Source organism: Plutella xylostella, chromosome 8 (genome assembly GCF_932276165.1).
Source record: "Plutella xylostella chromosome 8, ilPluXylo3.1, whole genome shotgun sequence".
Lineage (NCBI taxonomy): Eukaryota > Metazoa > Arthropoda > Insecta > Lepidoptera > Plutellidae > Plutella > Plutella xylostella.
This window is the reverse complement of record NC_063988.1, coordinates 8,889,460-8,904,364: the sequence shown is the minus strand read 5'-3', so window position 1 is coordinate 8,904,364 and position 14,905 is coordinate 8,889,460. Positions and strand designations below refer to the sequence as shown.

The 14,905-nt window shown below is 35.6% G+C and overlaps 2 protein-coding genes across 2 annotated transcripts; one reads left to right on the top strand and one right to left on the bottom strand.

Moving 5' to 3' along the window:
* Positions 1 to 31: 31 nt before the first annotated feature.
* On the bottom strand, positions 32 to 6,790 carry LOC105388291 (charged multivesicular body protein 2b-B). Its single transcript, XM_011559178.3, has 6 exons — positions 6,524 to 6,790; positions 6,109 to 6,200; positions 2,692 to 2,808; positions 2,077 to 2,257; positions 1,562 to 1,668; positions 32 to 1,181 (listed from the first exon to the last, which is right to left on the bottom strand). The coding sequence occupies exons 1-6, from the start codon at positions 6,555 to 6,557 to the stop codon at positions 1,086 to 1,088; spliced, it is 627 nt and encodes a 208-aa protein (XP_011557480.1). The 5' UTR covers positions 6,558 to 6,790; the 3' UTR covers positions 32 to 1,085.
* Positions 6,791 to 6,973: 183 nt separating this feature from the next.
* Positions 6,974 to 11,148, top strand: LOC105388290 (aryl hydrocarbon receptor nuclear translocator-like protein 2). Its single transcript, XM_011559177.3, has one exon. The coding sequence runs from the start codon at positions 7,329 to 7,331 to the stop codon at positions 8,901 to 8,903; it is 1,575 nt and encodes a 524-aa protein (XP_011557479.1). The 5' UTR covers positions 6,974 to 7,328; the 3' UTR covers positions 8,904 to 11,148.
* The last annotated feature ends 3,757 nt before the right edge of the window (positions 11,149 to 14,905 follow it).

Below are 14,905 nucleotides of genomic sequence, written 5' to 3'. Positions count from 1 at the left end.
AGGCTACAAATGAGAAATCAATAACACAACATAGTTTGAATGCATCATATAATACAAAAATATCACAGATCATTATTTTCACATTATATGGACAAAAATAACCACATTTTATTTAACATTATTCAACATAAGTACTTAATATTACCATTAACTATACAAGTGCCGTATTCAGAATAATTATGTGTTCATCATAATCATCCGCTTTAATTTCTAACAAAAAAAATACATTAACTTAACTCCGGACAGTTTTTTTTTTAGCTTTTGACATTCTTAAGTTTTGTTGTCTATTTGAACAGTGCTAATAAAATTTAAATAGAAGTGAAGTTTCATAATTAGAACAGAAGTCTTCTTAATACAAATCGAATATTATGAAATTAACGCCTAATGCACAACATGGAAAGTTCGGGAATGATATTTGGCATAATGAACTCAATAAATATGCAGTTTATCCGAGTTTAAAAAACTCTGAATGGGTGCCAGTGCCATTTATCTATCTTATTATTAAAACCTAATTGTGATATATTATATACCTATCTTACAAATCGGAAGTTCATTGCTTTAAGAAAATGTAAACAGATAATACAACCTCAATATAATAGGGATTACTTTTTCACCCTTTCGGTTTTCCTGATCAGAAATGATCAAAGACAATATTTTTTACATCGGCTTTTAATAAACGAAATTACTCAATCAATTCGCATATATACAAAAATCACATCCAATGGTTTTTATAAATGTATTATGTAAATTTCGCAACCTTATGTCGTATACAGAAAGATAGCTGGATACTTATAATCTTGTCAGCGTTGGTCATACAATAACTAAGAAAACCTTAAAACCAAGCAAATTGCTGAATAAAATTAAAGGTTCCGGGCTTTTTTTCTGTATACGGCCTTACCGCCGCCGCCGTCGCATCGGATGACAAGATGCTAGTGAACTTATAGCTAACTTACATAATGAAGCTCACTGTACCAACAGGGAAATTAATTCCCTATTTATTAAAATATCCGGTGTTGCGGGCTTGGAGCAGTTCTAGTAAGCCGATTTCCCGATAGTACAGTATGTAAGAGTTAGCACATTTTGGTTTACGACTTCAGTTTGGCTAGTTGCGCCATGAGTTCCTTGTCGGCCGCCGTGGACGCGCCCAGCTTGCCGCGCGCCACAGATGGGGCGTCCGCCATCTTGAAAAGGAAAATAAAAATAAATTAGTAAGTATAGAGAGAATATAGTAGGAGAGAAACACATTATTTGTAATAACTTAGATTTTCTCGTTCTAGAACTTTAAAGGATTTTCCATACTGGATGCGGTCTAAAAATTGGTTAGCCTGAAGATGTTTTTCTCACTATGTGAGCAGTGGAAACCCGAATATTATGTATGGTACTGAGGAAGTGCAGCGAGCATGTGTACCGCCAGGTGGACACTCGCCCGCGTTTACTTTTATTTCATTAATGCTGGGTAAAAACTCAGACAACATTTTAGAATAGCCACCGTTGACGGCAGTGTTAAGTGAATATATATTATTATTCAACCATAGCTGTTAAGTTTTGAGAAATATGTTACCTTCCCGCTGATCTCGATGCCGATCTCGTCCAGCACCTGGTTCACGATGCCCTCCGTCTCCTCCTCGTCGCCAGACTCACCCATTATGTCGTCCAGCGTGTCTGAAACTGACACACACAGATTAATAAACAGGGGGCACGTGAATAGACACAGATTAATAAAGATAGTCTGTGACTATTTACATTATTGTCATACACATTGTATGTTCCACTGTGAACTGGATTTAAAAATACACTTAGGGAGCTGATAGATATGGGAGCGTAGCAATGAACAGGAGCAATCTAAAATCTAGATAAGTAAACAGATTTCCATTTACAGCTACCACACCAATCATCAAAAAAATATCCCCTGAGTGTGAAAAGATCTTATCCATTATGCCTTCACGGTTTCGCATTATAATATGGCAGTCTACAATTCAACATAAGTATTTATTATGATGCGCAATAAAATGATGAATCTATGCCATCCATCATCATTCCACATTTTTTTCAAAGAACAACAAACAAACAACTTACTCATCTCATCAGTCATATCCATCTTGGCGTTCGCCATCTTGAAAGCCTCCATGTCTTTCGCTATCTGTTGTGGGTTCATTACTTTGTTCATGTTGCCCATAGTCCGAGCCGTGGTGCCCATGGCATTGGCGATGGCAATGTTTGCCCCCATCGCCTTGTTCTGAGTACTGACCCCAGCTATCTGAAATGTTACGTAGGTAATGGTTAGATTACTGCAATGTTGAGATCTTTGTGTCCATTATATTGAAGAAAGGAAGTAAAATTAATAAAGTAAATAAAGTAAGTATAAAATTAATTTATTTAAAGAAGGGTTCATTGGCAAACACCTATATTGGGACTAAATTTTCTTCTAGACTAAATTAATATCTAAGCTATACTATTCTTAGGGCTGATTTTTCAATAGTCAGATAAGTGTTATCTGAGGAATATAATTGTTGCTATCACTGTCTAATACAAACATTCAGATGTGACAGCAACAATTTTATTTCTCAGATAGCACTTATATGACTATTGAAAAATCAGCCCTTAGTTATATAAGGTCTCATTGATTAAAATATAGCATTATCTATAACTGCTCTTGCAGCATTACATAAATAGTTTATCTCTTAATCTCACCTTGCTGTTAGCAGCATAAATTCTAGTCTTCTGCTTTCTCAACTGAACCAGTTGTTTGGCCAATATCTTACAACCTTCACCGTTGCCTTCATTTGCTAGTTTCTTTATTTCCATTTCCTGTAAACAAGTATTAAGAAGGTTGAATAACTTACTGTATTGTCATTGGTACTTTATTGAATAAACAAATATTAAATATATAGTTTATTTATTTATTTATTTTATTTATTATAAGCCTCCTATAATGTAACATTCAAATTAATATTTAATTATGTTTAAAGTAACACAATTCATGCATTATTAATATTAATGGTAATAATGGTAATTGTTTAAATTTAGTTTTATATAATTCAATATTATAATTATTAAATTTATTTATATAATTCAGTAGTATTTATTTGTATATCATAATAATATATTTATGTATATGCATGCACTTGAACTATGTATACCTAAAATCTAAGTATTTTATAGGTCATCCCATTGCTGGGCAAAGGCCTCCCCCATTTTCTTCCAGGTAAGTTTGTTGGCGGTGCATCGTGTCCAGCATTCCCCTGCTCCAGTGAAGCCCGCCAGCTCGTCGCGCCAGCGCGTGGCCGGGCGGCCCACGCCCCGGGTCGAGTATCGGGGACACCACTCAGTCAGCTCCTTTTTCCATCTTCCATCAGTTTGCCTCATGATATGGCCAGCCCATTTCCACTTCAGTTTTTTGGCATGTCGAATCACATCTGTTACTTTGGTTAATTTTCTAAGCTCTGTGTTCTGTGTTTTTTCTATTAGTTTTTTGTTTAATATGCTTCTTTCCATTTTGCGTTGAGTTATCTTTAACCTTTTAATGTTGTTCTTCGTCAGCGCCCATGTTTGTGCTCCGTATGTTAAGACTGGTAGTATACAGGAGTCAAAGACTTTGGCCTTTAATTTCATAAGAATTTGTTTGTTTTTAAATATGTGTTTTAGGCTCCAAAATCTTTTCCATCCATTATTTATTCTTCTGGTTATTTCTTCATTGTCTTGATTTTTGAACGAAACTGTTTTGCCTAGATAGATAAAGGTTTCGACTTGTTGTAGTTCTAAGTTTTCGACGGATATGTGTATAGGTTCGCTTGTATTTGTCATCACCTTTGTTTTCGATATATTTAACTGTAGTCCAACTTCTTTGCATTTGATGTTTAGTTCCTTGATCATTTGTTGCAGTTCTTTTTCTGTGTTTCCGAACAGGGCAATGTCATCAGCGAAACGGATATTTGATAAGTATTTGCCATTAATGTTTACTCCCATACTCTCCCAGTTCAATGTTCTAAACACATGTTCTAGAACAGAGTTGAAAAGTTTGGGGGACATGCAGTCTCCTTGTTTAACTCCATTGTCTATACTAAACGCTGATCCTAATTGGTCCAGTTTTATTCTAGCTGAGCTAAGTTCGTATATTTTTTTAATAGTATTTATGTATCTAATATCTACTCCATCTTTAAGTAGTGCTTGCCAAACGTATTGGTGGTTTATAGAATCGAATGCCTTCTGGAAGTCAATAAATGCGATAAAGAGCGGTAGTTTATATTCGTTTGTTTTCTCTATCAATTGTTGCATGGTATGAAGGTGGTCGGTAGTGCTATATCCTCTTCTGAAGCCGGCTTGCTCTGGAGGCTGTTGTTCATCTAGGCATTGTGTGATCCTTATCAATATTATTTTGGAGAATACTTTGTAGATCGTCGAAAGAATGCTGATAGGACGATAGTTATTGATGTCATCTGCATTGCCCTTTTTAAGAAGGAGAATTATCGTCGAAATAAGCCACTGTTCTGGTATTTCCTGATTATGTAGAATTTCGTTAAATATGTCCGCCAACGGTTGGAGCAGTGAATTTTTACCAATCTTGAGCAACTCTGCATTTATTTTATCTGTGCCACTTGACTTGCCATTTTGAAGAGAGTTGATAGCGTTTTCAATTTCAAAGACAGTGATGTCAGGTAGGGCATCTGAATTTATTATAGTTGGAATTTCGATATTTGGTTGAATTATTTCGTTTGAATAAAGTTTTGAGTAGAACTCTGTCGCCGCTTGGACTATGTTTTTCCTTTTGTAGACTTTAGATTTATCAATTGGTTTTACATTTGGAATCCAGTTTCTTTCAGTTTTAAGATGTCTTTCTAGTTTCACAATAGAGCATGATTTTTCCAGGAAGTGACTTATGCACATATTTTCATATTTTCTTATGTCTCGTCGTATTAACCTTTTTGTCGTTTTGTTTAGTTCTTTGAGGTAATTATTTTGGTCTTTATTTCTGTTAATTTGTTTTGAGATTGTACTCCTTTCTTCAATTTTTTCCAACGTTTCCTGTGTTAGGCAAAGTTTTGTGTTCTTGATATTAGGTAGTTTTTGGGCTGCTAGCTTTATTTCTTCCGTTACCGTATTATATTTCTCTTGAGTGCTATGGCAACATTTAAGTTTTTCAGTAATTGATTTTAAATTTTCGTTGAAGAGTTCGTTGTGAGTTTCGCTTGTGTAACAAATAGATTTGTGATCTGGATGCATAGCCTTCCTGTTTCTTTTAAAGTTCAGTAGTAATTGACAGCGTATTACTCGGTGGTCAGAGAAGAAATTAAAATTGTTAATTACATCAACGTCAGTGCATCTTTCTACATTCTTTGAAAGAAAGAAATCTATTTCTGCTTTTGTTTTAGAGTCTGGTGAGATCCAAGTCCATTTTCGATGCGGGCGTTTTTTAAAAAATGTGTTTAAAACTCTAAGGTTATTTTCTTGGGCGAATTCTATAAGTTTTTCACCGTTTGTATTCCTGGTATTTGTTGAGAATAATCCAATATTGTATTCTTCATGTTCTTTTCTCTTTCCGATTCTGGCGTTGAAGTCGCCCATAATGACAATGTTTTTGTTCGAAGTTTCTTTTACAATGCAGTTGTTTAACTCGTCATAGAATGATTTTTTTTCCTCTTCTTTTGCTTCTTCGGTGGGAGCATAGCATTGGATTATATCGAGTTGTTCTTTTTCTGTTGTTTTGAGAGTGAGTACTGCTATTCTTTCAGATATGCCTTTTATCTTAATGATGTTATTTTTGAGGTTCTTGTTGATGCAGAAACCAACTCCGTATTTGCCTTTCGTTTCGCCAAAGTAGTGGAAAATCATGTTAGGTAGTTCTACTATTTCTTCACCTTCCCTACGAACCTCTGAAAGCCCTATAACATCCCAGTTTATTGGTTTCAAGGCTTCTTCAAGTTCAACGAGTCTTTCTTTTTTCATTAATGTTCTAACGTTTAATGATAAAATATTAATCTTTTCTTTTTCGGTGGATGGGGGGTGTTGGTCTAGTTCTCCCACGGTATATAGTACTACATACATATTGTATACTATGTATATCTTTCATTCAACATAATTTTGTAGTTGGTCTGATATTGCATTACATACCAGTTTTTTTTCTTCTCTTTCCAGATTAGCCTTGTCCCTGTCCAGTTCTCTACCGGCTTTGCGTAGTTCACGATCATTTTGACGTTGCAATTCTGTAATATAATGAATATTGAAAGAGTCAGTTGTTTTACCAACATCACTGATAATAAATTAAGGTTTAGCTAATATGACAGTGAATGGTGTATAAGTTAGTGTTATGTATATTTATACAATGTTACAGTAGTTTGCTGCCTGTAATGCATAAATAAATGCCCTCTTTATTATTATTATGAACTACAGGTACTCAATTGCAACATTCATGACGGTGTTTCGATGAGTCATCATCGTCTTTTATTAGGCGAGGTTTTAATAGAAGAAACTTCGAGATGCAAAAGAAACAATCTGGAATCTTTAGTATGGAGGTAGAAGCACGTACCTTTTACTGTAGGAGCCTTTTTAAAGAAATTCATTGCTGTGTTCTTGAATTCGTTTTCCAAAAAACCTTAGTTACCTTGTACCTTGTAATAATTATGAAAATTCCGGTACTGTCATTAAATTTATGTTGCCTTGTGGATAATAAACTCAAAATCTTATAAGTACTGTTTAAATCTATTAAAATATAGATACAAAAACACCTCAACTCCTTTAATAATTAGAAATAACCTAACTATTTCGCAAAAATCAACAACAGATCTGTCATCTGTCAAATGTTCATAGCTCCTTGTCAACTGTCATATTATGTCAATGTCTCATGATGCTATTCTAGTAGAGCCGAGGGGGTGTTGCGTAGAAAAGAGTGGTGGACTGAGAGACACAGAATATTTTTATTAAAACGTCAACAGCATCAAGTGGAAGAAAATGACATTTCATTTCCTCATTCATTCATTCACTCACGTCACTTCACTTTTATCACATTACTGCGTTTCCGTTCCGACGTCTTTCTTGAATAGACGTTGGTGTAGGCCAATGTTATGAACTATTGTTTTTACTATTTTTGTGATTAAATATTGTGGAGTGCAAACTGATTAGACAGTGGAACTAATATGTGATGTGATAAGTGACTAACAACAGTTTCAAACAGTGTAATAATACCCGATGGGTGACTATTTTTGTAGTGCCTGCTACAGAATCTTGGATTGAAATCAGTAAACATCATGCTTTGTTGCGGACAGAAATGTGGTTATAAAATTCTAGACTATATCGGAATGTAGTACTACGCTTCTAAGTACTAAATATTAACTATGACGTCGTCGAACGGTCACGGTTTGTGTCCATCCTTAGGCATGTGTTCACAAAACGTGATGGCCTTGGGCCACGAATCACAGGACTTCGGCGTCGCGGCGGCCGTGCCCGGCCTGGCCGGCTACGAGGTGAGTCCCATGCACTGCGGAGACTCGACAGACTCTCGATCCCCGGAAATTCTTCACCCCAAGGCGAGCGACCGCGAGTCGCGCATCATAGCAGAGAAACAACGCAGAAGTCAATACAACGGCTTGATAACGCAGATGATGTCGCTCATCTCTGACGTGGTGCACTCGCAGCGCAAGGTGGACAAGACCAGCGTGCTGCGCCTCGCCGCCAACAAGCTGCGCAACGAGCATGTGTTCGGAGACACCATCAAGTGCTGCCACCTCGAGACCTGGTCGCCCTCCGTCATGAAGTTCTTCGACCTGTTCGGCGGCTTCATGATCACCGTCACGTGCCGCGGACGCATCTTCAATGTGTCCCCCAACGTGCAGGAGAAGCTTGGCTACTGCCATGTGGACCTGCTCGGCCAAGACATCTACAACTATGTACATCCTGAAGATAAAGACATTCTCAGGCAGCACATTTACCCACCTGAGTTGACCGCAGCCAACTATGATAGTCGAATGTTTGAACAACATCATGACTTTAATATTAGGTTTGTGCGAGCCGGTGCCAGGTCCGACCCACCTCGCTATGAGCGCTGCAGGGTTGATGGAACAATACGGCGCTCAGACCGGGCCACCTCTGATGGCGTTGAAGATGAAATGGTCATCAGAAGGCAAAGAGTTCGCCATAACCGGACATTTTCATCAAGTGGGAATGACTATGTATTTATTGGCATGGTGCATATTATGTCCAACCAGCTGCCTGCTCACCGAATGATGCCACCTACTGCATACACAGAGTACTGGACACGGCACCTGATTGATGGGAGAATTGTCCAATGTGATCAAAGTATATCACTGGTGGCTGGTTACATGACTGATGAAGTGACCGGAACCTCTGCATTCTTCTTCATGCACAAGGACGATGTTCGCTGGGTGATCTGTGTCTTGCGTCAAATGTATGATCAAAGCAGGGAGTTTGGAGAATCATATTACAGGCTGATGTCTCGCTCTGGTCATTTCATATACATGAGGTCCCGGGGTTTCTTGGAAATAGACAAAATTACTAAACAAGTCCAAAGCTTTGTATGCGTCAACAGTGTAATTGGAGAGGATTACGGACGGAAGATGATGGAGGACATGAAACGTAAGTACTCTGTCCTGGTAGACATGGATCCGCAGAGGAAGGATGATTCAGTTGTGGTGGACGAAGTACAAGTGGAGCACCCTAAGCGCCTGGAGCGCATTGTGATGCACCTTGTGGAGCCCGCTGTCAACGAGACCACTGAGGAACTGAAGCTGGTGGCACCGTCTAAAGAGAACATCATCTCCGCCATTCAAAACAGCGAGAGGATAGTCCACGAGACGGGTGTGAGGTTTGACAGCCGCAAACGAAAGATAGAAGAGGTAGACTGTGATACTGATGAGGAATACTATAAGCGACAAAACAGACTTGCCAAATAGGTGTGTATGTAATTTTTTTTATTTGAGGTACATTAGGTATGGGCCATTATTTTGTTCCTAAATTTTTAATATTGACTGTTTAATTCAAACCTATACAAATACTTATAGGTATAAATAAATGTAAATAACTTAGGTAAATATATAGTGATTTATTTGATAAAATCATCATCAGACTTTGTTAATAGTGGTACTGTCACACAGTTAGTTTTTGTAAAAATTGTATACCTTTTTATATGCCATAGTAAATAGTAATACATATTTTGCATACAGGTCTCTTGGTACATATTAAGCAAGAAAGCAAAATATACTCTTAAAGGGTTGTACAAATTTTGCACTGGTATTAGAAATAGTGGGCCTAAAGTACAAAACTATTATTGAATATTTTTCAGGCTTCATTTTGTGAGGTATAAAAACAATTTATCAATATCAAAGATAATAATAAATTACACATTTGTTTTATACATTTATTTCATTTCACATACTATCATGACAAATTATTTCATTGGGGTAGGTCCTAACCACCTACCTGCCTAAACAAATATCTATAATTGTATAATTATATATCTAATAACTATAATAATAACCTTATTCTTATTACAAACGCATACATCTGTATTTACATCCAGCAAATCATATTAAACTAGTACTGTGTGTACTTGTAATTCCTATGGGGTTCTTTTAAATAAATTAAGTACTTCGAATCAATATTCTGCAAAGGCAGTTAAGTCGATAACCAAATCTTTGCTATACCATCATAAATATAATATATACTAATAACTGTATTTATAAATTTGACTGAGAGTGTTTGACTGGAATAGTTCTGGATGGCACTAATATTTAAGTATTGTAGATACACATTTTCTCAACTAAACTACAAAGTCTTCAACACCAAACGTAATAATTATTTAATGATACTACCTAATTGCGAAAGTAAAAAAATATACATACATACATTGTGTTGCAGACTCTAGCGATTGATTGTTGTATTTCTCTTTCTTAATATATATAGATTTTGGCATCATAATTATATGTAAAGTATGTATTAAAATCACATATCTATGTGCCAAGTATCTATCAGCTAATTTACCATATGAAATCTGAACTAAATATTATATTATTATTATTATACTACACTGGAAATGGAATCAACTTTTAAATTTATCTTACTCTAATACATATAGGTAATTAGGATGTAGGATAGGTGTAATACTTGTTGATAAGTATATGTGTATGAAATCAATGATGGTGAGTTTTATAGTTAGCTAGGTAAAGCGTTATAATGATTTAAAATTATTGAATATTTCTGCAAAAAGGTTTGTGTTCAAAATTAAAAAATCTTTTGTTATATTAGTTTTAAAATGTGCAATAAATCTTTTTAAATTGTATAATTTACTTAATTAAAATATTGATCTGATTTGGCTTAGTAACAAATTATATATTGTGTTGGAATATTTTAGTCTATCAAGACTGTTCTGAGGTTGTTTTGAAATGAATGGCGATTCAGAAAGTTAAAAATTTTAGAGTCTGTACTGTAACAGAGCGAAAAAATATCCACGGAATTTACTAATTACTTTCAAATAAGAAACATATTCCATTGCTTAAAGTGTAAAATAGTACAGTAGGTATAAGGCAGAGAAATCTGACCCCTCTCAGATGCATTGTTACTATGAGAGGGGGGTCAGGTTTCTCGGCACATGACCGTACGTGAATAACGCAGTGCAGACTTCTGTATTTAAGTCTTAGTAAATGCTAATAATTCTTATTTTATTGTAACTAGCAAAATTCCACGGGCATAAATTTCCGCTCTATCAGAGAACTGACCCCTAGGAGCTAGGACTTTAATCAAGCGAAATATTATACAAAATTGTGCCAATTAGATAGGGAACATGTTTGAGACGAAAATAAAACATAATAAAGTACTTATATGTACACATTTACTTGAAACCACACTTCATCTTATTAAAAGTATAGTCTTGCCAATGTAATTTAACAACATCAAAAAATACGGATAAAATTTTGTTATTAATTTTATTCTGATTGATTATTCGAAGCTGATCTCAATTTGCATGTAGTAAGCTAGGTAGCTAAGTACCTACCTAAGTAACTCCCATATACCTAGAAGTTTTTCGTATGTTGTGTTACTGTTAAAAAATAGTTAGCGCACATCAAAATGAATATGCATATATTGTAAATAATGTATATGTGTATCATGATATGTATACTAAAATATATACTATACTAGTGACTTTGTTGTTTCCTGTTGTTTCATACGTAAAAAATAGAAATAGCATTTATGTTATTTTTTTCTTAGCTTTAGGTTCTTTTTTCCATGTTTAACGTATACATAATAATACATTAAATTGCTACCATCCTATATTGTTAATTATGTAGGTACTTTGAAAAGGTGTAGGTATGCGAACCTTCAACTGTATGAATTTCACTTAGGTTTACTGTTGCGATATCTCTTATTATGTTATTATAATAGTAGCGTGAACATGCTGACTGAATGCTGAGCTAAACAATAATACCAGGTATAATGTATCGATATTCTATATCAAAATTATTTAGAATACCTACTAAGTTGCCGTTTTCAGCTTAAGGTGAAGTGTAAGGCCAACTAGCGCCGCCAAATTGGAATAAAATCATAACTTCCGTCAGTTACAACCCAGAATGTAGAAGTCAATACCATTACCTCCGGCAACGGTAAATTTTAGTGTTTTTCAAATTATCTTCTAGACTGCAAACTTGCAAACGGAAATTATATGACAGTAATATATTTTTTTCATTATCGGCGTTTGTTTGCTGTACACATATTCGCCTTAACTAAACTTAGTATTTTTTAATGTTCTACTTTTACTAGGAATGAGTGCGAAATGCTGAGATGAGATGATATAGGTAGGAATTTAGTCAATTATAAAATTTCATAGCCACGGTTTGAAAATGAAATTGAATGACGATAGTAGCTAATAAACTTCGCATCGAAAATGAAAATATTATATAAATCAATGTCGAGTGATTCATTTACTATCAAATTGATTAGGAACACTATCAGAAACAAACGAGAGGTACCTAGGTACTTGGTGTATTTAATTGCTGAAATGGGCAGTGCGTAAATTGATGAAAACAATTAGTGTATTCCCAATAATTACTAGTACTTACTTAATTTAGGTATTCCAAGAGTAAAATCTTATCTAATCTGAATTTTTCTTAATCATCGCGTTGCTGTTGTTGACGTTTCTATCGAATGAAAATCGAGGTAGGTATACTTACATAAGTATGTACAGTCAGCTGCATAAGTAGCTATACACATTTGAACCTTGTCAATCTAACAAACCGCCTATCCATTCATTGAATCATTGACGGTTCGTCAGTTTGACAAGGTACAGAAGTGTATAACAACTTATGCAGCTGACCGTACTTTATTTCAAAGGGCTTGTACACAAAACTGCGTTGCGACGTCGCATCGCAAAAATCTGCGACCGCAAATCAAGCATTTGTACGTGAAAACTTCTAAAACAGTCGCAGATTTTTGCGATGCGACGTCGCAACGCAGTTTTGTGTACAAGCCCAAATAGCATCAGACAGAATGTCAAACTATGCTATGTATTTTATGAGGATACAGTCATGATGATTGTATTCCTAATATTACTTGAAAACGTAAATATTGCGATCTCGATGTCCGAATTTGAATGATCCGTGCCATGATCGGTTAATCTATAATAATGGATGTAAGTAAGTACCTAATGTAGCAATTATAATAACAGAGAATGTTGCTGTAGGTAAAGGTATTATAAAGATGTGACAATATTTTGAATAGTTACTAAAGGTTGTCTATAATACCTACTTTAGGTTAGTGCATCATGATTCATGGAATTCGGTTCTGGATTCGATATTTGATCATGATGCCGGTAGGAAAGACGGGCATAAGAGGCAACCTGTAGGTACTTACTATTCTCATTAAATAATCTTATGTGGGTACCCTTCGATGCCGCTATGCCATTTTAATCGTGAGATCAGATCCTTGAGTTATAAAATTAGGATAATGCACTCAATGGATCAATCAATCTTTTGGTTGTGATATATGCCGTAACACAGCAAATTCCACCAATTACGATTGTTTTTAGGGACACACAATGTATAATTGTATATGCCTATAGCTGGCTTTACGGTGTAACTCAATGGATTCGATTGAGTTTCTATTTGACGTTTTTCTTAGGGTCAGGCTGTACGGATTCATGGCAGGGTATAACGTTTTGTGAGTAGTCGCCTGTTAATATTGCAGCGATTGTCTTGAACAGATCTTGACCAGATTTTGGGACCTATTAAAATACAGTATTTTAGATGATTTTCACAAATAGAAATACACGTAAAACAGCAAAGTGTTAAATATCGGCCTGTTATTGGAAGTTTTTTACTGTAGCATCAATGGATGAAAAATTACGTTGTCATTGTTTATTGGTGACAGTGTGACTTGTGAGGTAGGTAGGATATAAAGGGGATGGCTGGCATATTAGCACATATTAGTAATATAATAGAGGTGAGACAGTGCTGGGAATTCAGTTGAAAAGTATCTAGTGTACCTATACAGTAAATTTTCAGTTAAAGCCTCTTAGTACCTATGTGGATGGTTTATAATGTGATTACTTGATTACACACAAAGATAAAAAATTATTATAAAAGTAATAAAAAAGTTGCCTTTCGATCCATCAACTTGATTTCTCGTAAAGTTGAGCAAAACATCGCAGTACGTACCCATCCATAGTAAGTCTTCGTTCACCCATGAAAGACAGTTTTATCTATAGCTAGTCTGGGTCGCTCCGCCATACATGAGGTACAACGTCCTATATCTCTGTTATACTACCTATACTTACCTTTACTTGATTGGTTCTTTTTTGTTTTTTTTTTATTTTAGCAACCTTGTAAGTAGGTATATTGTATAAAATGAATATTATAAAATCATGTTAAAATAACTGTATTGATGTTGATGTTTCCGGTGTCAATATGTAGATATAAAGAAACTGGTTAGTAATTTACTTACCATTTTAGTTTTAATTTGACAAATGCATTCAATGGTTAGTTAGTGGATGCCCGTTTTATGAAATGCTGGGATAATTATGCGTGTTATAAGTGTTTTTATGTCTTAAGATTAATAACTAGGTACCCTAAATATAGTAAGGAGTGTGGAAGGGTTGTGAAGATAATGAGAATTGCTCGAGTTTTTATTAAATATAACAACTATTATCCAAATAAGTACTAAACTCATTAAATAATGTTTGTGCCGAAATGCTTACAGCACCAGACTAATGATATTCATGTTCATGTTACTGTCACGTCATTGAAAATATTTCGATATCTATTTGGAATGTATCTTATTACTTTTGTGACGATGATCGATTAATATATTACTGTACCTACAATGGAAAATGATATTAATATTTGATGTATAATAAAGTGGTAATTAAACTGGAAACTTTTTTTTATTAATTAAATGGTACTTAAACACGGAGCACGTAAAATATACATATCCCCTTGAGTTAGGTCGAAGAAGTCGGGGCAATTACGTCCACGCAAATCTTAAGTGCGACGCAGTTGAGTAATAATACCTGCATGGTAATAGCGGGGAATCGGCCCGTGGCCTACCTTCAAGAATATTGAAGCCTTGCACACACACCCGTTGGGGTAGACGAGTTCTCGAGTAGAGACCACGAACAGGCAAACGTAGCGTGGGACGCCCTCCTGCCCGCTGGACTGACGACCTTAGGTGGGTAGTGGTTGGATGAGGAAGGCCGAGGACCGAGTGTTGTGGCGCTCCTTGGGATAGGCCTATGTCCAGCATTGAATGATTATTATCTGATGATGATTGCGCACACAAGGTACCGATCCCCGGGGACTTAAGTCCGTCGATATACTCGATCGAGCAATGAAAAAGTTCCGCTAGTAAAATGATGCAGCGTGATGTGAATTGCGCCCCGTGCTAGCCCTTCAGATTTCCCTGATGGTAC

What these genes read in the sequence shown, in the direction of transcription:
- LOC105388290 (XM_011559177.3), top strand. Translation starts at nt 7,329, where the DNA reads ATGACGTCGTCGAACGGTCACGGTTTGTGTCCATCCTTAGGCATGTGT.
- LOC105388291 (XM_011559178.3), bottom strand. Translation starts at nt 6,557, where the DNA reads ATGAATTTCTTTAAAAAGGCTCCTACAGTAAAAG. An exon ending in AAAGAGAAGAAAAAAAACTG is followed by an intron (nt 2,809 to 6,108) that starts GTATGTAATGCA and finishes ACTTGTTTACAG; the next exon opens with GAAATGGAAATAAAGAAACT. An exon ending in TTTATGCTGCTAACAGCAAG is followed by an intron (nt 2,258 to 2,691) that starts GTGAGATTAAGA and finishes GTAACATTTCAG; the next exon opens with ATAGCTGGGGTCAGTACTCA.